The sequence below is a fragment of the Podarcis tiliguerta genome, assembly GCF_965153285.1.
Source record: "Podarcis tiliguerta genome assembly, chromosome: 6".
In the NCBI taxonomy this organism is placed as follows: domain Eukaryota; kingdom Metazoa; phylum Chordata; class Lepidosauria; order Squamata; family Lacertidae; genus Podarcis; species Podarcis tiliguerta.
In genome coordinates this window covers 6,045,687-6,067,618 of record NC_139539.1, presented here as the reverse complement: position 1 = coordinate 6,067,618, position 21,932 = coordinate 6,045,687, and the positions used below count along the sequence as shown (strand labels likewise).

The 21,932-nt window shown below is 46.7% G+C and overlaps 1 protein-coding gene across 2 annotated transcripts in view; it reads right to left on the bottom strand.

Moving 5' to 3' along the window:
- The window catches only part of LOC310680589 (tripartite motif-containing protein 54-like), a 35,937-nt gene that overhangs the window by 13,559 nt on the left and 446 nt on the right, over nt 1-21,932 (bottom strand). For both annotated transcript variants that reach the window (XM_083447449.1, XM_083447448.1), the window contains exons 2-5: nt 14,387-14,547; nt 9,680-9,845; nt 4,657-4,752; nt 2,093-2,326 (exon numbers count right to left, since the gene is read on the bottom strand). In XM_083447449.1, the coding sequence (XP_083303575.1) occupies nt 2,093-2,326; nt 4,657-4,752; nt 9,680-9,845; nt 14,387-14,547 (657 nt within the window). The remainder of the gene's footprint in view (nt 1-2,092; nt 2,327-4,656; nt 4,753-9,679; nt 9,846-14,386; nt 14,548-21,932) is intronic.

The following is a 21,932-nucleotide window of genomic DNA, read 5'->3' as shown; positions in this document are numbered from 1 at the left end:
GGGCTCTGTCACAGAGCCAGGGTCCCATCCTTACCTTTGTAGCTATAGGCTCATACTGTTGCCTCACCCCCCAGTCATACCATTGCTCCATTTAGCTCTGTATTGTCTACATCAGACAGAGCGGAGACCTGTGAGGCTCTCTCCCCCACCCTCACAACAAACTCTCTCCAGCCTAGGGAGACTCGCTTTTCCCTTTGCAAAGGAAAACTAGGCTATCTATATTAATTGCTGCTGCTTTAGAAGCTGGTTGTGATTCCAAATCTAAGAAATGTTCTCAGATTCTTCCCCACACCCACACGCAACATCTTGTGAGTCACCCTGAGCTCCCTTCGGGAGGAAGGAGGGCAGGCTATGAAATCGGTGAAAGAAATCAATCCAGTGAAATAGGTAATCTCTGAGCCATTGGCTGTGCTGGCTGGCGTTGAAAGGAGCTGGGAATTGAAGAGCATTTGGACAAAGGGTGTGTTCTACCACTGCTCTATGGCTTTTCCCCAAGGTCTGAGCAAGATTTTAACTCGTCACCTAGGGACAGCTTGATTCCCCTCCATAGCTGTTTGTGCCTTCCTACCAGGAGGGAACCCCAACAAATCGTGCAAATATGGGCTTAGTTTGTGTAATGTGTACAGGTATCCCAATTCAGCTTCCTTGGGCTACTTAAATACAATGTTAGGTAAAGGTAAAGGGACCCCTGACCATTAGGTCCAATCGTGGCCGACTCTGGGGTTGCGGCACTCATCTTACTTTATTGGCCGAGGGAGCTTCCGGGTCATGTGGCCAGCATGACTAAGCCGCTTCTGGTGAACCAGAGCAGCACACGGAAACGCCGTTTACCTTCCCGCTGGAGTGGTACCTATTTATCTACTTGCAATTTGATGTGGTTTTGAACTGTTAGGTCAGCAGGAGCAGGGACCGAGCAACGGAAACTCACCCCATCGCGGGGATTCGAACCGCCGACCTTCTGATCTGCAAGTCCTAGCCCACAGCACCACCCGTATCCCAAATACAATGTTAGGGTTTCTTTAAATCAGGTTCATTGCAGTTGCAGAAGGAAAACTGTTCCAGCAGCCAAATCTGGGGCAATACTGAGGAGCTGTTCCCATCGCCTTGAGTTTCACAGGTCCATCTCAGCACTTATTAGAATCTTAATACTGGAATGGATCCAAAAGTCCAGCTACACCCGGCATCATGGCAATGCCATCCACATTAACAAAACATCTCCTGGATGTCCCCTGAGACACTGGAGAGATGCTGCCAAGGAGTGTAGACAATACTGAACTGGATGGACCAATGGTCTGGCTCAATATAAGGCAGTTTCCTATGTTCCTAGGACATGTTTGAATGCTTGCCTACCAAAAGAGAGACTCTTCCTGAACAGAGGGAACCAGTTTTTCAGGGAGGTGGTTGCCTTACATCATGGGTAGGCAAACTAAGGCCCAGGGGCCGGATCTGGCCCAATTGCCTTCTAAATCCAGCCCGTGGACTGTCTGGGAATCAGCATGATTTTACATGAGTAGAATGTATCCTCTTATTAAAAATGCATCTCTGGGTTATTTGTGGGGCATAGGAATTCATTCATTTTTTTTTTTTCAAAATATAGTCCGGCCCCCCACAAGGTCTGAGGGACAGTGGACTGGCCCCCTGCTGAAAAAGTTTGCTGACCACTGTCCTAGGACCTGTTTGAATGCTTGCCTACAGAGAGAGAGAGAGAGAGAGAGAGAGACTCTTTCTGCACATAGAAACCCAGTTTTTCAGGGAAATGGTTGCCTCCTTACATGCTACATTTCTTTCAACAGGGAGCTGTTTTTATGGGACAGCATTCAAACCCTTGTAGTCAGAAGTAAAACAGCCCAGGAAGACCTGAACCACTCTGAGGACTCAGCTATGAAGCTGCTAAAAAACACACGTTCCAAGTGTTTTTTAAGTGCAATATACAATGTGACACTAGATGGTGATGAGCCTTAGGGAAAATTCAATATTTTTCTTTTAAAAAACACACATTTTCAGAACTTTTTTTTTTTTATGTGTGTAGATTCCACCCAAGCCTTGTTTGTTGGATGGAGTGTGGAAGCAGAGTGGTTTTCGGTTACTTAACCTGCACAAATACAGCCATCTGCGGCTCCTCCATGGACTGCAAGGCTGTGTCCACCAGTTTGGAAGAAGAGTCAATATGGTCGCCACATGTTTTGCAGATAGATTTCAGGTGCTGGATCTTTTCCTCCTGCTCGTAGGTGATCCTCTGCAACATGATCTTCCGCCTCTCTTCCAAAATGGCGCACATGCGGTCAAACTTCTCGCACAGGGCCTGCTTCTGGGCTTTGCAGTTGTGCTGCTCAAAAAACGGGGGGGGGGGGTAGAAAGCTTAAACTGAAATTGGTCTCTTAGTACTAAAACGGTCCATGTCAGACTTAAGAAAAGGTGGTTTGTTGTTCTGAGAACAGGTTCACGTCTTCCGCACTTCCTCCCGCCTCTTCCTATGGGCTTGAGATCCAAACCTCCTGCTCTCAGTTTTGAACTAACCACAGTTTCTGAGGATGTTATGGAAACTCTAGAGCAAGCATGTTCAAAGTTTGGACACCCCTGCTCTAGAGGATGTCCAGACTCAAGGAATGGTAATTTGTTCTAACGCCAGTTTGTTGGAACATAAAGGTAAAGGGTAAAGGGACCCCTGACCATTAGGTCCAGTCATGGCAGACTCTCGGGTTGCGGCACTCATCTCGCTTTACTGGCCGAGGGAGCCGGCGTACAGCTTCCGGGTCATGTGGCCAGCATGACTAAGCCGCTTCTGGAGAACCAGAGCAGCGCGCGGAAATGCCGTTTACATTCCCGCTGGAGTGGTACCTATTTATCTACTTGCACTTTGACGTGCTTTTGAACTGCTAGGTTGGCAGGAGCAGGGACCGAACAACAGGAGCTCACCCCGTTGCGGGGATTCAAACCGCCGACCTTCTGATCAGCAAGTCCTAGGCTCTGTGGTTTAACCCACAGCGCCACCCATGTCCCTTTGTTGGAACATACGTATAGGGAAAACATGGCTAGTTCAAAACTGAAACTTGTTTAGTTTATGCCCCTTGAGGAGCAGGAGGAGAAGCCTCATTCTCCTAACTGCAAGCCACAGTCTGTTGTTATGTGTGAACCTGAGGGCACAAAAAGGAATATCGATCAAAATTATCAGCCTCACTCAGGAACCACTGGAAACCTTGACTGTACAAACAGCAGGGAACTGACTGTTTTACTTCTGATGACTAAAAAACTGGGCTATATATATTCGTATCCAACTCATCCATCACCACAAGGAATTCTCCATGTGCAATGGAACTTCACCCTTTCTCCTCTCCCTATGCACACCCCATGCCCTCACCAAATCTGCTCCAATATATAGATATATAAAAAGGTAAAGGACCCCATGGCTGTTAAGTCTAGTCAAAGGCGACTTTGGGGTGCAGCGCTCATCTTGCTTTCAGGCCGAGGGAGCCGGCATTTGTCCACAGACAGCTTTCTGGGTCGTGTGGCCAGCATGACTAAACCACTGCTGTTGCAACGGGACACCGTGACGGAAATCAGAGCGCATGGAAACGCTGTTTACCTTCCCACCACAGTGGTACCTATTTATCTACTTGCACTTTGACGTGCTTTCAAACTGCCAGTTTGGCAGGAGCTGGGACAGAGCAATGGGAGCTCACCCCGTCGCGGGGATTCGAACCACTGACCTTCTGATCAGCAAGCCCAAGAGGCTCAGTGGTTTAGACCACAGCGCCACCCGCGTCCCACCTAGAGATATATACACATGTATACAGTCATATACATACACAGAAAAAATTCAAAATTGCTTATGAATTGGATAAAGGCTGAGGTCAAGCTGTCTAATAAATGTTGATACTGTTAATTTCTCCACAGCTTCTCTAAGGCAAAAAACTATAATGAGGGCAACATTTCTTACCTTTATCACATTTGAGCAAATTAACAATATTTATTCATCTCCTCTCCAAAACTGACTTTAAAAAAAACAAACTCCCTGCAGAAATAGGTGAGATACTTTTAAAACGATGACAGATTTCCTCCAGGAAAAAAGCTTGTTGTTCTTTGCTTTTTTTCATACATAAAATATCCATTAGCAGTAGCAATTGTTTTTGGTTTTTTTAAAGTATATGAATCTCACCCACCTTCTCCCCCGAATCTATTCTGCTTAATTTCCTTGGTTTTTGACAGAAAGGCATTTACCTACAGTCAGTTGAGAAGGTGATATGAGGGAGGGGAAATTGCAAAGCTAACTCCCCCTCCCCACCGTATTTAATGACATAGATCTTAACGCAATGCAACCATCTTAGCAAAAGTTCTTAAATGGTGAGTCCTTATCTGAACACCCAGTTTGTACACTTCATCAGACAAATCCTCTGGCTTAGTTGTCAGGGAAACTTTTTACCGAAGTCTTAGAGCAAATTAACAAAACAAAACAAAAATCGTTCATCTCCACTGAAATTGACTTTTTAAAAAATACCAAACCACCCCTGATCTCAACAATCATTCTGATGTGGAAAGCACTGTGACATAGACACCAAAGGAAATGTCACTCGTCCTTTGAACACTGTGACCTGACACAGATAAGTGGAGAGATTGCAAAAATAAAAAAGAACGAAATGTTGAGGAGTCACGTCCTACCTCAACGTTCCTGCAGGAGCCTTGCAAATCCCCAACGTAGGCTTGGATCCTGTCGTTCGCAGCCACAAGGGAACCAATCCCACCAGTCAGCTCTGCCTGGAAGGGAGAGGACCAACATTAGACTGATCTGCCAATGAAACTGCTCAGCAGGGCTGTTTTACCCAGAGGCACTAGGGGTGCAGGGCACCCGGGCGCCGGGCTCTCAGGGCACCAGGGTGAGAGTCCGGGGCCCGAGAGTTGAGTCCAGGGAAGAGCACGCCCATCAGTCGGAGCGCCGTGGCAGGCTCTTCTGCTGCAGGCGGCTCTGCACCGTGAGTTTGGGGGCAACCGAGCTAGCAAGACACTGAGGCGACCAGCCGGTTCTGCCCTCCTGCGTGCTTGGGACTGGGCAACCAGGGGGAGCACACCCGGCAGATCTTTGCACCCCAGCGCCGCATATGCTTAAGACAGCCCTGCTGCTCAGTCTGCTCCCCTAATGCTCCCGGAAGCAGGCAGTGTTTCAGACGGCCACATCCAACCCAAACGAGTCCATTTCAAAGTGAGATACAGAAGGGATCCTCCTTATGAGCACAGGATCACTCTCCATGCCTTGCACTTCAGGCCACCCAAAACACAAAATGCTGCACAGCCAGTAACACGCAATGGAGAAGGAAATGGCTTCAAGGAGACACTCTTCATTCATGCAGACCCCAAAAGCATTTGGTTATTGATTGGCCGCACCATCCAATAACCAAATTTCTCAGGGCGGTTTGCGATGTCACCTGTGCTGTAAGTTCCAGCAGGTCCCACTTGGTGGGAGGTCTTGGTGCATCAGAAGAGCCCTGCACCTGGATCAGACCAATGGTCCACCCTGTCCAACATCCTGTTCTCAACTTGCCCAACCAGATGTCAGGAGTTCAGCCCACACTCGAGTAGACCCTGGCAGAGACACATGCCCGACTGGCATGTTCTCTTCCCCCTGGTCAATCGTTCGGGAGCTTCAAAAGCTTTCTTCAGCCCGAACATCACAGCGACCGATGCCAACCAACACTTAGGGATCAGCAGAGTTTGCGCATCATGCGTGACAGACCTCAGCAACTCAGCATTTTGGCTAATCTACTTTATTTACATATGAACACACACGGAGCACTGTAACATGGCTCCCTCTCTCTCTAGCATCAGACAGCAAAGAGAAAAAGAACAAAGGACAATAGTCCCACTTCACAGAGCACAGTAACACAAACATCCTGTCTCCGTCACTTCCCACTCTGTGGAGTCAAAACATACACCGTCATGTGATAGACAACAATCCCATGACTGCAATCATGGAGCAGGAATTCCAACACCAGATGCCCCATGGGCAAGCCTACAAGCAGGATCTGAGTGTAGCATCCCTCTCCCCACCTCTGATTCTTCTGGAGTGGGCATTCCAAGGCATCCTGCCTCCGACAGGGGAGGGCAAGCACAACCTTCATGGCTAGTAGCCATTGATAGATGCTATTCCTCCAGGGTTTGCCACCGAAGGACTCCAAAACATAGAGCACATTGTGAAACAGAAAGAAAGCTATGCAATGTGTCTGTCAGAACATTTAGCGCTTTCCCATTTAACTGCAGCTCCCAGATAAATAAGAATCATGATGGCCAACCAATGTCCCCACTGTGGAAGGACGTGTGGATCCAGAATTGGCCTCCACAGTCACTTACGGACTCACTGTTGAAACCGTGTTTATGGAAGACAATCTTACTCAGCTATGAGTGATCACCAAAGAAGTATATTATGGATCAGTCACACACACACACACACACACCAGTGCAAATGAACCAAGCATCTTTGGCAGCATGTTTTCAATGGCAGTTAAAAACACTTTTTCTCGCACAAGCATTTACTAGATCTTAAATCCTCTTCTGGCTCAGCAATTCCCTGTCTGTTGCTTTATTGATTTTTAAATGGAATTTTAATGCGCTCGATCTTATGCCTGGACGCCACCTTGCTACATAAATTACAGAGGTGGCTTTAAAATATGGTGGTGGTGGTTGATGATACAGGGGCAAGTCTATCCTCACACAGATGGCTGTTTTACCACAGGCATGGTTGTGATCTGTGACAAAATGTTCCTTACCATTTTTACGATACGATATCTTTATTGTCATTGTCCCTTGCGGAACAATGAAATTGAAAAACTACATAAAACTACATAAAAACTACATAAAACTACCACAAAACTACATAAAACTACATAAAAACTACATAAAACTACATAAAAACTACATAAAACATTCAAAAACCCCTAAAAAACTCTAAAACCCCATTTTAAAATACACTATACTACAGAGACCCCTTATGCTGCGTTTAGAACCAGAATTGCATTAGCGTAGAAACTGTTTTTCAGGTGGCGAGTCCTGGCCTTTATAACCCTATACCTTCTTCCAGAAGGCAGAAGCTGAAAGAGATCATTTCCGGGGTGTGTACTATCATGTGCTATCTCTGCCGCTTTCTTATGGCACCTGGGAGCATAGATTTGATCTAAGGTGGGAAGAGTGCACCCAATTATTCTCTCCGCAGTCTTACAACCCTGGACAGCATTGTTTTTTCCCTGGCCGTGCAGCTCCCAAACCACACACACAGACCATAAGTTAATGCATTCTCCACAGTGCAATGGTAAAATGCCATCAACAGGTCCTTTGAGAGATTGTTTTTCCAGAGGATTCTCAGAAAATATAACCTCTGCTGTGCTCTTTTCATCAGGTCTTTGCTGTTCTCTCCCCAGGTTAGATCGTCTCTCAACTCCATTCCCAGAAATCGAAACACTGAGACCTGTTCCACGCACTTCCCCTCAATAATAATTTGGGCTGGATAATACAGATGGCCAGATTACCCCAGGGTGAGATTCACCCTGGGGTGGCCCAAGACATTCTACTGCCTGAAGCAATGGACAAGATGGCTCCATTGGTTAGAGCGCGATGCTGATAACACCAAGGATTCTGGTTTAATCCCTGCATGGGATAGCTGGATATTTCTGCAATGCAGGGGGTTGGACTAGATGATCCTCAGGGTCCCTTCCAACTCTACAGTTCTAGGATTCTATGACCTATAGTTCTCCAGTTTCCCCCTCCTCCATGGGTGTATTTTCCTCTCCAGGAATTTGTCCAAAAGCAAGGTTGTGGAAGGAAGAGGAGTGTGTGTGTGTGTGTGTGTGTGTGTGTGTGTGTGTGTCTGTGTGTGTGTGTGTCCCCTAATCTATTCCTTGTAGCCAAAATTTAGCATTCCAACCATCCCCAGTAGCTTCACGGTTACAGGTGTGCTTTAAAGGTTTTCCAAACTGGGTTTTAAAAAGAAATTAATTTTTAAAGATTTCAGCTTGCTACACAAAAGTCTATCAGTTTGTCCCCTTCAAGGAGCTGAGGGGCAAAACAAACATTATACATACATACATACATACATACATACATACATACATACAAAAAGGTAAAGGTAAAGGACCCCTGACAGTTAAGTCCAGTCGCAGACGACTCTGGGGTTGCGGCGCTCATCTCGCTTTACAGGCCGAGGGAGCTGGCGTTTGTCCGCAGACAGTTTTTCTGGGTCATGTGGCCAGCATGACTAAGCCGCTTCTGGCGCAACAGGACACCGAAACCAGAGCAGCGCATGGAAATGCCGTTTACCTTCCCGCTGGAGCAGTACCTATTTATCTACTTGCACTGGTGTGCTTTTGAACTGCTAGGTTGGCAGGAGCAGGGACCGAGCAATGGCAGCTCACCCCGTCGCGGGGATTTGAACCACCGACCTTCTGATCAGCAAGCCCAAGAGGCTCAGTGGTTTAAACCACAGCGCCACCCGCATCCCATACATACATACATACATACATACATAATCCATCAATTTGTTTTTCTCAAATAAAGCGTTTGAGGTTTGATGGATTATGTATGTATGTATGTATGTATGTATGTATTGCTCCTTCTCATTGTCCTGAAACTACGTAGGAAGAAGGGAAAGCACTTTACAATAGCCCTCTCCTGAACGGAGGAGGAAATAGAGAGGAAGGAAGGAGCTCTGATGAGCTGGAAGAATGGGACAGTTTGGGGAGGTGTTGGGGGTGTGATAAAATGAGGCATGTTGCCCCCCCCCCCCGCCCCAGGCTGCAGGATGCCACACCGGTGCCCTAGTAGCAGGGCCGGATTTAGGTTTGATGAGGCCCTATGCTACTGAAGGTAATGGGGCCCTTTATATGTCCAGCTGTCCTTTGTCAACAACAAATTGTTGCTGTTTTTGTGTGCTGAATATATGCTATATGGTAATTTATGGACCAAATAGGTATCTCAAGCCATTTGCACATAACAAAATATGTATTCTATCAAAGTAATTGTTGAACTGAAATACAATTAAGAAGTATATTAATAGTGAAATACAATTAAGAAGAGGTATATTAATAGTGAAATACAATTAAGAAGAAGTATATTAATAATGAAACGCAATTAAGAAGAAGTACATTAATAATGAAATAATTATTAAGCTCTAACTTAAAATGATTTTTTATGCATAACAAACTATGGTAAATAATGCAAACAGGCTGGCATTTGGCAATAACAAAAGTTCCTTCGGAAACACAATTTACAAAGACTCACAATCTAGTCTCTAGAAACTTGCTATAACATGAAATATGATGCAAACCACTAATAATGATAAATAGCAGAATGTAGGCACCCTATATATAGAAATGAGCAAACCAGTGATATTTTAGGGAGCAGGCTAGCAGGCTTACATCATAGGAACCTACACAACACACAAACACTGTTGCCGTACGTAGGTTTTATTTTATTTGTTTTTTATCTTATATTTTGGAAACGCACAGCCAGCTTTTTTCCCTTTAACTTTTTTGGGGGGTTCCCCAAGAGAGTGGGGCCCGAAGCTATAGCTTGTTCAGCTTATACGTAAATCCAGCACTGCCTGGCAGCCTCTCCAGCTAAAGGACAGGCTCTCCTGCCAACGTCACAGAACAGAAATGGAAACAGTGGAGGCACCCTGGGAAATCTGAGAGAAGCCAACCTTTTGTTGCATGTAGATGTCAGAGAGAGGCGCCACTTCGCAGTCCTTGTGCTCCCCAAAGACCTTGCAGAGGGAGCAGGTGGGGACGCCGCAGGTCACGCAATAGATGTTGATCCTTTCTTCTTCATGCTCTTCGCAAATCGGGTGCTCGGTTTTTAAAGGGGGTCTTTGGGGGGGAGGAAACAAGAGAGGGGAAATGAGCTTATAAGGTAAGGAGAGACAGAGACAAGAGACATAAGCCAAGAAAAGCAGCCACCAGCCAGGAGAGACCAGCCAGAGTTGCACGCTAAACATTTAAGTACGCTCCCTGGCACAAAATCCTGGTAACTGCAGTTTGCTAAGGGTGCTGGGATTTGTAGCTTTGTGAGCAGGAAACCATAGTTCTCGTGATTCTTTTTTTTTTTGGGGGGGTGCTTTCAATTGAGGTTGAATCCTGACCAGACAGAAGTGCTGTTCTTGGGGGACAGGGGGCAGGCGGGTGTGGAGGACTCCCTGGTCCTGAATGGGGCAACTGTGCCCCTGAAAGACCAGCTGCGCAGCCTGGGAGTCATTTTAGACTCACAGATATCCATAGAGGCTCAGGTCAATTCTGTGTCCAGGGCAGCTGTCTACCAGCTCCATCTGGTACTCAGGCTGAGACCCTACCTGCCCGCAGACAGTCTTGCCAGAGTGGTGCATGCTCTAGTTATCTCTGGCTTGGACTACTGCAATGCGCTCTATGTGGGGCTACCTTTGAAGGTAACTCGGAAACTGCAATTAATCCAGAATGCAGCAGCTAGACTGGTGACTGGGAGTGGCCACCGAGACCATATAACACCGGTCCTGAAAGATCTTCATTGGCTTCATTCTGAGCACAATTCAAAGTGTTGGTGCTGACCTTTAAAGCCCTAAATGGCCTCGGTCCAGTATACCTGAAGGAGCGTCTCCACCTCCACCGTTCTGCCTGGAGGCTGAGGTCCAGCATTGAGGGCCTTCTGGTGGTTCCTTCACTGCCAGAAGTGAGCTTGCAGGGAACCAGACAGAGGGCCTTCTCGGTGGTGGTGCCTGCCCTGTGGAACGCCCTCCCACCAGATGTCAAGGCAATAAACAATGATTTTACTTTTAAAAGACAACTGAAGGTGGCCCTGTTTAGAGAAGTTTTTAATGTCTGATGCTGTATTGTTTTTAATATTCAGTTGGAAGCAGCCGATAGTGGCTGGGGAAACCCAGCCAGATGGGCGGTGTATAAATAATATATTATTATTATTATTATTATTATTATTATTATTATTATTACATATTGTGGCTACAGTGAAAACCAGACCTGGACGCTAAGTGTGCTGGTGTCGGTTGGCATCGGTCGCTGTGATGTTCGGGCTGAAGAAAGCTTATGAAGTTCCCGAACGATCGACCAGGAGGGAGAGAACATGCCAGTCGGGCATGTGTCTCTGCCAGGGTCCTAAAGGTAAAGGTACCCCTGCCCGTACGGGCCAGTCTTGACAGACTCTAGGGTTGTGCGCCCATCTCACTTAAGAGGCCGGGGGCCAGCGCTGTCCGGAGACGCTTCCGGGTCACGTGGCCAGCGTGACACCGCTGCTCTGGTGAGCCAGAGCCGCACACGGAAACACCGTTTACCTTCCCGCTAGTAAGCGGTCCCTATTTATCTACTTGCACCCGGGGGTGCTTTTGAATTGCTAGGTTGGCAGGCGCTGGGACTGAACAACGGGAGCGCACCCCGTCGCGGGGATTCAAACCGCCGACCTTTCGATCGGCAAGCCCTAGGCGCTGAGGCTTTTACCCACAACGCCACCTGCGTCCCCCTGCCAGGGTCCTACTCGAGTGTAAATTGAACTCTTTCCATTTCAGTTTGGGTGGGGGGTGGGGCTCAATTTCTGCCCTCTTCAACACCCTCAGTCTCCTTTCTGGCTGGCCGGAGATTCGGAACCAGCAAAAATGAAAGGATCTCTTATTCAAATGGCAGTAAACTGACTGCTCTCAACTGCAGTGGCTTGAAAGGGGATTTAAAAGCCCTCTTTGTGGCTACTAGTCTCAGCACAGCTATATGCTCTCTGGGCCAGCAGCAAAAGTGGCCCATTGCCCTCCTATCTTGCTTGTGGATTTCCCATTGGGCTGTCCACTGTGAGCAACAAACGATGCTCCATCTGATAGGCCTTTGGTCTCATCCTGCTACAAGGCTGCCCTTGGTCACATGGGCGTCCTTTTACTTCCCTCCTATAGCAAAATTCACCAGCTACATGAAGGGAGGGGGAGAGGGGTCTGAAATGTTGATTAAAATCTCTTTTTCTGTGGCATACAGAGACCTCTAGTGGCCATCTGAAACATTTCACCACCCTGATTATTATTATTTTTTAAATGTTACACAGGAGTCTAAAACGTATGCAGGATTTGAAGAATAGCAGCAAATGAGAATGGCAGTTTAATCATTTTTAATTAACGTATATAATGGGTGAAATTTAAGTAATATAGCAGCTTTATAAGTTAAGGAAAGAACAGCATGGAAAGGTGGATGGGAGGTCAACGGATATGAGAGATTTATTCAGATGGTTGTTCAAAAGAATTTGAAAAAGTTAATTTTTGAAAAAGTTATTTAAAAAAATTGAGTGCTCCCTCTCCCCCCCCCTCCCTCTCTAAATTTCTTCCCCCGCTCTCTGTTTTCTCCAGTCAAGTCTCTGCTACTCAGGATCATTGGCTGTAGATGTCTAATCAAATACCGTATTTTTTGCACCATAGCACTCACTTTTTTCCTCTCAGAAAGTAAGGGGAAATGTCTGTGCGTGTTATGGAGGGAATGCCTAAGGGTGGCATGCCTACGGATTTTCCTCCTCTAAAAACTACGCGCGTGTTATGGTCGGGTGCGTGTTATAGAGCGAAAAATACGGTAAGTGCCTGGTGGTTGAAAGAGCTGTGTGTGTTTAGTTTGGGTAAGAGAAGACTGAGGGGAGATATGAAAGCCATCTTCAAATATCTATTTATTTATTTGTTTGTTTGTTTTCCATTTATTTATTTATTATTAATGTTGAAATACATATATGAAATCTTTACATAATGATAAAAAGGTAAAGGTACCCCTGCCCGTATGGGCCAGTCTTGACAGACTCTAGGGTTGTGCGCCCATCTCACTCAAAGAGGCCAAGGGCCAGCGTTGTCCACAGACACTTCCGGGTCACGTGGCCAGCGTGACATCGCTGCTCTGGCGAGCCAGAGCTGCACACGGAAACACCGTTTACCTTCCCGCTAGTAAGCGGTCCCTATTTATCTACTTGCACCCGAGAGTGCTTTCGAACTGCTAGGTTGGCAGGCGCTGGGACCGAACAACGGGAGCGCACCCCGCCGCGGGGATTCAAACCGCCGACCTTTCGATCGGCAAGCCATTATATTCGAACATTCACATTTCCACATTTCATTATTTACCAACATTTATCCATTTCCTATTTCTTGCCCTGTGTCTTCCCTCCACCCATGCGTGACTTCCTTGTTATTATTTTGTAACTTTATTATTGAGATTGTAATTTTGTATCTTAATAATTAAACATTCAGTCTTATATATCTGCTTAGCTTAACTTTGTGAAATCAGTCTATTACATATCAATAAATTCTTGCTGGAGCATCTTTTGGTCATGTATTCCTCTACACATTCCCCTTCCTGTTTGAGATTTTGATTAGATTGCATTCTAATTGTTGCCGTCATTTTTGCCAATTCAATCCTTTCAAAAAAATTATGTTGCCATCTTCAAATATCTCAAAGGCTGCCACACGCAAGATGGGGCAAACTTGTTCTCTGCTGCTCAAACTGATGGGTTCAAATTACAAAATAGGCGACTCCGATGAAACATTAGCAAGAACTTTCCAACGGTAAGAGGTGTTCAACAGTGGAACAAACTGACTCGGAAGGTTGTGAATTGTCCTTCTTTGGGGGGTTTTAAACAGAGTATGGATAGCCATCCGTCATGAATGCTTTAGTTGAGATTCCTGCATTGCAGGGGGTAGGACTACAAGATCCTTTCCAAACCTTACAATTATATGAATCTATGAAATATCGGGGGGGGGGGGGATGAAACATTTGCCCACTATATATAGTTAAATTTTCTGTTTTACAATTTAAAACACTCATTTTAAATCCTTAACATATCAATGATTTCCCTTCTTCTCTTTCCATGGTTCATTTTACATATCCTAAATTCCTGCATATTTTTATAAAAACCATACCAATCAGCATCCCATTATTACATCCATCAAAACTTGTTTATACTTGTTTAATTTATCTTCATTCTGCCAACGTTTTCAGCAGTACACAATTATTTCCCATACATTCAATAAACCTTTTCCAATCTTCTCTAAACGTATGTTCTTATTGTTCTCTTATTCTATATGTTAAGTCTGCGAGTTGTGCATATTTTGTCAACTTAAGTTGCAATTCTTCTTTTGTTGGGACTTCGCTCGTTTTCCATTTTTGGGCTAATGAAACACAGACCGAAGTTGCAGCATACATAAATAATTGTTTTTGACACCTGGGAATTTCAGTTTAAATTATCCCCAACAGAAAAGACTCTTGGGTTTTTCTGGTAAAGTAAACACTTTTTTCAATTCATTATAGATCATTTCCCAATACTCTTTTATCCTTTTACAAGTCCACATTTGCCCACATTTTGGGGTATGCAAGACACACCCACCCACAAACATACACAATGACTGTTGGGTCTCACATACCTCTCTGGTCCCCGGACTGACGCTTGCTTATAAATATCAATGATGTTTTCAACCAGAAGGTTCCTTTGCAGTCCGTAGATGCCATGTCTGTCGAGGACTACTTCATGGCGGCAAGACGGGCAGCGAAACCTCCCCGCAGAGCCCAAAGTCGTTCCTCGAGACTGAAACACACAGAAGAGATGTTTTGGAGGCACCGACACCTCCCAAACCCGTGTGTGTGTGTGTGTGTGTGTGTGTGTGTGTGTATTATTGCAGGATTCCAGGCGCTTACCTAGCGCACATCAGAGAATGTGGTGTCTTTATGATATTTGGTTTAAGGTAAAGAGACCCCTGACCATTAGGTCCAGTTGTGAACGACTCTGGGGTTGCAGCGCTCATCTCGCTTTATTGGCCGAGGGAGCCGGCGTACAGCTTCCGGGTCATGTGGCCAGCATGACTAAGCCGCTTCTGGCAAAGCAGAGCAGCACACAGAAACGCCATTTACCTTCCCGCCAGAGTGGTACCTATTTATCTACTTGCACTTTGACGTGCTTTCGAACTGCTAGGTTGGCAGGAGCAGGGACCGAGCAACGGGAGCTCACCCCGTCGTGGGGATTCGAACCTCTGTTGTTTAACCCACAGCGCCACCCACGTCCCTCTTGCCCAGGATATTATGCCCTAAATGGGGAGGTGCCTCCAAACCCTCTGCAATGGACAGTTCTCGTACTGAGATGCCAGCGCCCCGGCCCTGCTGATACACAATGGAGAGATGGACCAGGAACTCAATGCACCATCTCTCTGTTCTACACAGGGATTGCCAGCTCAGAAGCGGCCCTTATCCTCCTTCTGACCCTGAGGCTGTTGTGGGACTGGGTGCAAACATAGCGCGCTACTAATCCAAACTGTGCACGTGCAGATTCATCATCATTATCATTATTCCATTAAGAGGAAAGCATGAGGAAAAACCCAGTGGGGAAGTGCTTAGAGGTAATGATATTGAAAAGAATGATTGCTGACCTATGGTTATCACATTGCCTGGAATCAATCCAGGGAACTTGGAAAGCAGCCGAGTTTAAACAATGCTGCTGTCAGCATAAAAAATGCTTTGCCTTTAAGGCTTCAACTAAATGGCTTGCTTATGAAGCACAGAATTGTAGGGTTGGGTTGGAAAGGGATCGTAAGAATGATCTGGTCTAACCCCCCACAACATGCTGCGCTGAGGGTGCATTTCAGGGGGAGATGATAATTATTATTATTATTATTATTATTATTATTATTATAGCCCGTCCATCTGGCTGGGTTTCCCCAGCCACTCTGGGCAGCTTCCAACACAATATTAAAATACAGTAATGCATCAAACATTAAAAGCTTCCCTAAACAGGCTGCCTTCAGATGTCTTCTAAAAGTCAGATAGTTGTTTATTTCCTTGACATCTGATGGGAGGGTGTTCCACAGGGCGGGTGCCACTACCAAGTCCCTGGTTCCCTGTAACTTGGCTTCTCGCAGGGAGGGAACCGCCAGAAGGCCCTCAGCACTGGACCTCAGTGTCTGGGCAGAACAATGGAGGTGGAGACGCTCCTTCAGGTATACTGGACCGAGGCCGTTTAGGGCTTTAAAGGTCAGTACCAACACTATGAATTGTGTTCGGAAAAGTACTGGGAGCCAATGTAGGTCTTGCAAGATCGGTGTTATGTGGTCTCAACAGCCACTCCCAGTCACCAGTCTGGCTGCCGCATTCTGGATTAGTTGTTACCTTCAAAGGTAGCCCCACGTAGAGCGCATTGCAGTAATCCAAGCGGGAGATAACCAGAGCATGCACCATTCTGGTGAGACAGTCTGCTGGCAGATAGGGTCTCATCCTGCATACCAGATGGAGCTGATAAACAGCTGCCCTGGACACAGAATTGCCCTGCGCCTCCATGGACAGCTGTGAGTCCAAAATGACTCCCAGGCTGGGCACCTGGTCCTTCAGGGGCACAGTTACCCCATTCAGGACCAGATCAGCCTTTTCCAACACTTCAGAAAGCCCAAGAGGCTTGGTGGTTTAGACCACAGCGCCACCCATGTTCCTGACAATGGAGCCTTTGGATCCATTGGGTGGAGAACAGAAAGTGTCTCTCTGTGTAGAAACTAGCCTACTGTACAAGGTAAAATGTATCTTGCTCTGCTCACTTTGGCTTTGACCCCGCTCAAAGCATCTGGCATGTGCCCACCCCCCAAAAAACTTGCCTAAAGGGGAATGCAACCCCCAGGCTGAAGAAGGTCCCCCACCCCTGATCTAGGCTAGTGTTCTCTACTCTGGCTCACAGTAACTATTTGGGGTATCCATTTGGTTCCTAAGGTGGGTGGTGGGCTTACAGGGGGCTGCCTCTAGAGGTATAAATGACCATCAGTCTTTGAAAATCTGGTATCGAGTCCATCCACTTTGTTGTATTAATTTGGCCAAATAGCTATAACGGGATTAATTTGGCCAAATAGCTATAACGGGAATGTGCAATTCATCATTATTGCTTTTGAATGTTATTGTGCTGTTACCTCCCTTAGTTGGTTGTGCGAACCGCTATTCTGAATAACGCTTTTTATAGGGTAGGGCCACCGGAGCTGGGGACAAGTTTGTGGAAATAAGGGGGCAGTGGGTCTCCAAAATTTGGGAACCCACTGGGCTAGGGTCTCGGGCATCTTTTCCTCGCCATCTGATCCTTTTAACGAGAGATGTCCTAAGTTGGACCTGGGATGGTCCGCTTGCAAAGTGCCTGCTCTGCAGAACTGAGCTGCGATCCCTCCCCAGAGAGCAATTAGCTATTAGCCGAAGCAATTAGCATTTCTCCTCTGCCTGCAGGTGTTTAACACTGTTGCTGGGTGCATTGTTGTTATTTGTTAGCTGGCTCCTTGAGTTCTTCTTACGCTGCTTTAGGTGTGGTGTCGTGCTATTTGCTCTGTGATTTCTGTGGCACTGGTATGATTATTATAATTAATCATTTTAGGTGAGGTTTTTGTTGGCCTCCGCTGGAGGGGGAAAGCAGGTTAGAAATCTTAGCATCGGTCAACAAAAACAAACTCTTGAGGTTGAAGGCGTGGCTCTATCTACTGTGGCTTTCTCCAAGCCAGAGGCATCCTGATATCTTGGACTACAACTCCCATCAGCCCATGCTGGCTGGGGCAGATGGGAGATGTAGTCCTGCACATCTAGATGGCCCCAGGTTGGCAAAGACTAGTTTTTGTTGTCGTTGTTTAGTCGTTTAGTTGTATCCAACTCTTCGTGACCCCATGGACCAGAGCACGCCAGGCACTCCTGTCTTCCACTGCCTCCCACAGTTTGGTCAAACTCATGCTGGTAGCTTCGAGAACACTGTCCAACCATCTCGTCCTCTGTCGTCCCCTTCTCCTTGTGCCCTCAATCTTTCCCAACATCAGGGTCTTTTCCAGGGAGTCTTTTCTTCTCATGAGGTGGCCAAAGTCTTGGAGCCTCAGCTTCAGGATCCGTCCTTCCAGTGAGCACTCAGGGCTGATTTCCTTAAGAATAGATAGGTTTGATCTTCTTGCAGTCCATGGGACTCTTAAGACTAGTTTACTGTGAAGCATTTGGGTGAGAAGATACCAAATCCTGACATTTCCCCCAAGACATTTGTTTGCTTTGCAGTGCTTAGATTCCTTCCTCAGGCTACGTCCAGACAGATTTGGATAACTAGGGGATTGCGACTGTTCTAATTTCCAGCTCCTTCTGTTCTCCTGAGAGATGCCTGACACCTGCCTTCACACGATTAAATGTCTTGCGTTTTGCTCTTGGCTTCTGGCCTTTGGTTTCTTGTAAAAATACCTTCAGTCCTTCTTGAGCAGCCCACGTAACTTGTCTGCTTCCTGGCAGCCTCTCTGGAGGCTTCTGTGATGACTTTCATTATAACACCTGTTCTGAGCCGAAGTTGTGATATATTTCAATAGCTGTGTTTTTGAAGACTCACTGGGACAATTTAGTCACCTTTTATGAAGCTCAACATGGCCTCAGTCAGAATAAAGGCAACCCTGAATAACGTAGTAATAATAATAGTAATAATAATAATAATAATAATAATAATAATAATAATAATAATATATTTGTACCCTACCCATCTGGCTGGGTTTCCCCAGCCACTCTGGGCGGCTTCCAACAAAGATTAAAAATACATTAAAATGTCACACATTTAAAACTTTCCTGAAAGAGGGCTGCCTTCAGATGTCTTCTAAAAGTCTGGTAGTTGTTTATCTCTTTGACATCTGGTGGGAGGGCGTTCCACAGGGCGGGCGCCACTACTGAGAAGGCCCTCTGCCTGGTTCCCTGTAGCTTTGCTTCTTGCAATGAGGGAACCGCCAGAAGGCCCTCGGCGCTGGACCTCAGTGTCCGGGCAGAACGATGGGGGTGGAGACGCTCCGTCAGGTATACTGGACCGAGGCCGTTTAGGGCTTTAAAGGTCAACACCAACACTTTGAAGTGTGCTTGGAAACGTACTGGGAGTCAGTGTAGTGGCTTATTATTGTTCTAGAATGATTAGAGATGAATTTAAGGATCGGTCCAAATACAAAAATGTAAATGTGGTCCCTTGCAAACTCCAGCTCATTTATCTTTCGCTTTTTCAACCCTCCCCATTGCCTGGGAGGAACATCGTGCCTGAATTACCCAAATGTTTTAAAACTGCAATTGACAACACATATATAGTTATGAGTTTTTTTGGTGAGGGAAGTGTGCTGTGTGCTGGGACCCTTCTAACCCCTGGATCCAGCAAGTGCTAAAATAGAAGCAAGGATTCAAATTCCTGGTGAGGTGATAGCTTAGCTAATGGGCCATTAAGGAAACAAAGGTAGTGGATCTGTGCCAGATGAGAAATGGGTAGGCACCCCTCCCTCAAATGGCTGGTAGTTAGACAGACACAGGCCAGAGTGGAGTGGTGCCAGCTAGATGCTCGGAGTGGAAAAGCAGCAGGCTGAGAAGCTAGAGAGATATCTCTGCCTGGTTTCTGTTTGAATACAGTCGTACCTTGGTTCTAGAACGGAATCCGTTCCGGAAGTCCGTTCGACTTCCAAAAACGTTCGGAAACCAAGGCACGGCTTCCGATTGGATGCAGGAGCTTCATGCACTCAATCAGAAGCCGCATCAGCCGCGTCGGGCATTTGGCTTCCAAAAAACGTTTGCAAACCGGAACACTCACTGCCGGGTCGCCGCATTCAGGAGCCAAAACATTCAAGTCACAAGGCGTTCGAGAACCAAGGTACGACAGTACAAGGCTGCATCTATGGGGGAAAGCAACACCCTTTTGGGGGTGTTAATGCTGTGAACCCCTCCATCACAGGCTCAGGCTGTATATAGGTGGAAATAAACCAAATAATAATAATAAACAACCTTTGGTTAAAGGGCAGTATATGAATAGAATAAATAAACAAATGTTTCGTGGGGCGAGGGGTTGGCACCTTTTCATTGTGCCCTTCCAGATGGCAATAATGCAATAAGCATCACATAACAAGTAGCAAAGCGGAATGATTTGTGGACAGTCCATTATAAATCCACCACTAATGGGTTGTTCTTGTGTCAGTGACATGTTGCAGAATGCACTCACAACCCTCACCCCCCCCCCCCAAAATGCCCATCAGTAGGGAGGGGCCCACAGTGGAAGACATAGGGTGATAATGCTAAGCATTCTCAGAGCCACTGGAATGAACGGGTAACTTAAATACACTCATTTCAGTGGCTCAGCTCTTGAGTACAATTTAGTTGGATGCAACCCGCAGGTCCTTATGCTTTGCAGCACTCTCTATAAAGTTCCAAGGAGGAAAGATTTCTTGGGGAATCCCCTTCTGATAAAAGAGCGGTTCTTATATTTGATTTTGGGCCAGTTCAAACAATCATGCACTCTTTGTGGCTACAGGGCCTGCGGCAGTTGCACGCTGCTAGCACTGCATTACACCAGGGTTAAAACAAGCAAATGTTTCTCCATTTGTCCCATGTGGTGTTCTATATTGGCAACTGAATATTCTAGTGTTTGGCACCGACATTTGATTTTCAACAAATGACTGGATTCCGACAAGAAAATCACACACACTGGGTGGAGAATGGCAGCTGAGACAATGGAGTACACCTCTGGGGGTGAAGTCAAACTGCTGGGGAATCACAGCGCCTGCTGTGGCTGAATAGATAGGGAACTGGTAACTGCTGCCTCCAGCATTGTTTTTGGTGCATTAGCAGCACCAAGGATACGTCCGGGGGGGGGGGGGCAAGCCTGGGCAGCGCGGCTGGAGGTCTTGCGCTGCCCAGATGCCAAGACCACCCTGTCGGCCTCACTGATGGGGTCCAAAGGAAAGCAGAGCAAGACGTTGGTGGCACCAGCTTGGCTGAAGGAGGTGTACAAGGCGCCGCCCAACAGTCTTAGGGACTCCACACCAAATTTGTCCAGGGTTTACTCTTTAGCCTTTTCTTCTCCCGAATATGTCCCACGAGGCAGCGGATACTGTGGCTGACGCACATTCAGTTTCATCAGCTGACCACCCGGTTCTAGAGCTATGGATAAGTATTTCTCCCTCTCTGCTTTTTGCAAGCCTTTCCGTTCTATAAATAGGTACCATGTCCTTAGCCATCTTATAGCACAGGGGTGGGGAACCTCAGGGGTGGGGGCCAAATGAAGCCCTCCAGGCCTCACTACTGTCTCCACCCCCATTGTTCTGCCCGGATGCTGAGGTCCAGCTCCGAGGGCCTTCTGGTGGTTCCCTCATTGCAAGAAGCAAAACTACAGGGAACCAGGCAGAGGGCCTTCTCAGTAGTGGCGCCCGCCCTGTGGAATGCCCTCCCATCAAAAGCAAAAAACAACTACCTGACATTTAGAAGACATCTGGAGGCAGCCCTATTCAGGGAAGTTTTTAATGTGTGACATTTTAATGTTTTTTAATCTTTGTTGGAAGCCGCCCAGAGTGGCTGGGGAAACCCAGCCAGGTGGGCGGGGTACAAATAATAAATTATTATTATTATATTATTCCTGGGCCCCTGAGCTCTCCCTAGGCCACACCCCTTCTTCCACAGGCCATGCCCATTACTCCCAGGCCACACCCCTCAACTCTTTCACACCCTCCTTGAGTGTTTTTGCCTGCTCTCAATGTGTCCTTGTCCTCCGATGTTACCTGTTAACTTGTCTGGCTGTAGGATACAGAGGGACGTGCAGGTAAAAGTAACTAACAAAGGTAAAATTGGCATTATTTGTTCTGCCCACCTTTGCCCTCTGTCTGACCTGTGCCCCCCCCCCCAGAAGGAAAAACAACCCTCAGTCGGCAAAAGCTTCCCCAGCCCTCTTGTAGCTCCATAATTATTTTTAAAAAATCCAAACGGAACCAGGCGTTTCCCCTCGCCACCATACAGGGGTCGCTTATAGCATGTGTCCGTCAGTCTACACAGATTCACCCAGTGATCTTGCAAGTCACAGGCCCTTCCCCAAAGCTCACGCCACCTGCAATGACGACGGGCATTTTGCTAGCGATTCCGTATCCCTGGTGCCACCTTCTCTCTTTGAACACTATGCGCTTAGACCCAAAATGAAAACCAAGCCAAGCTGCA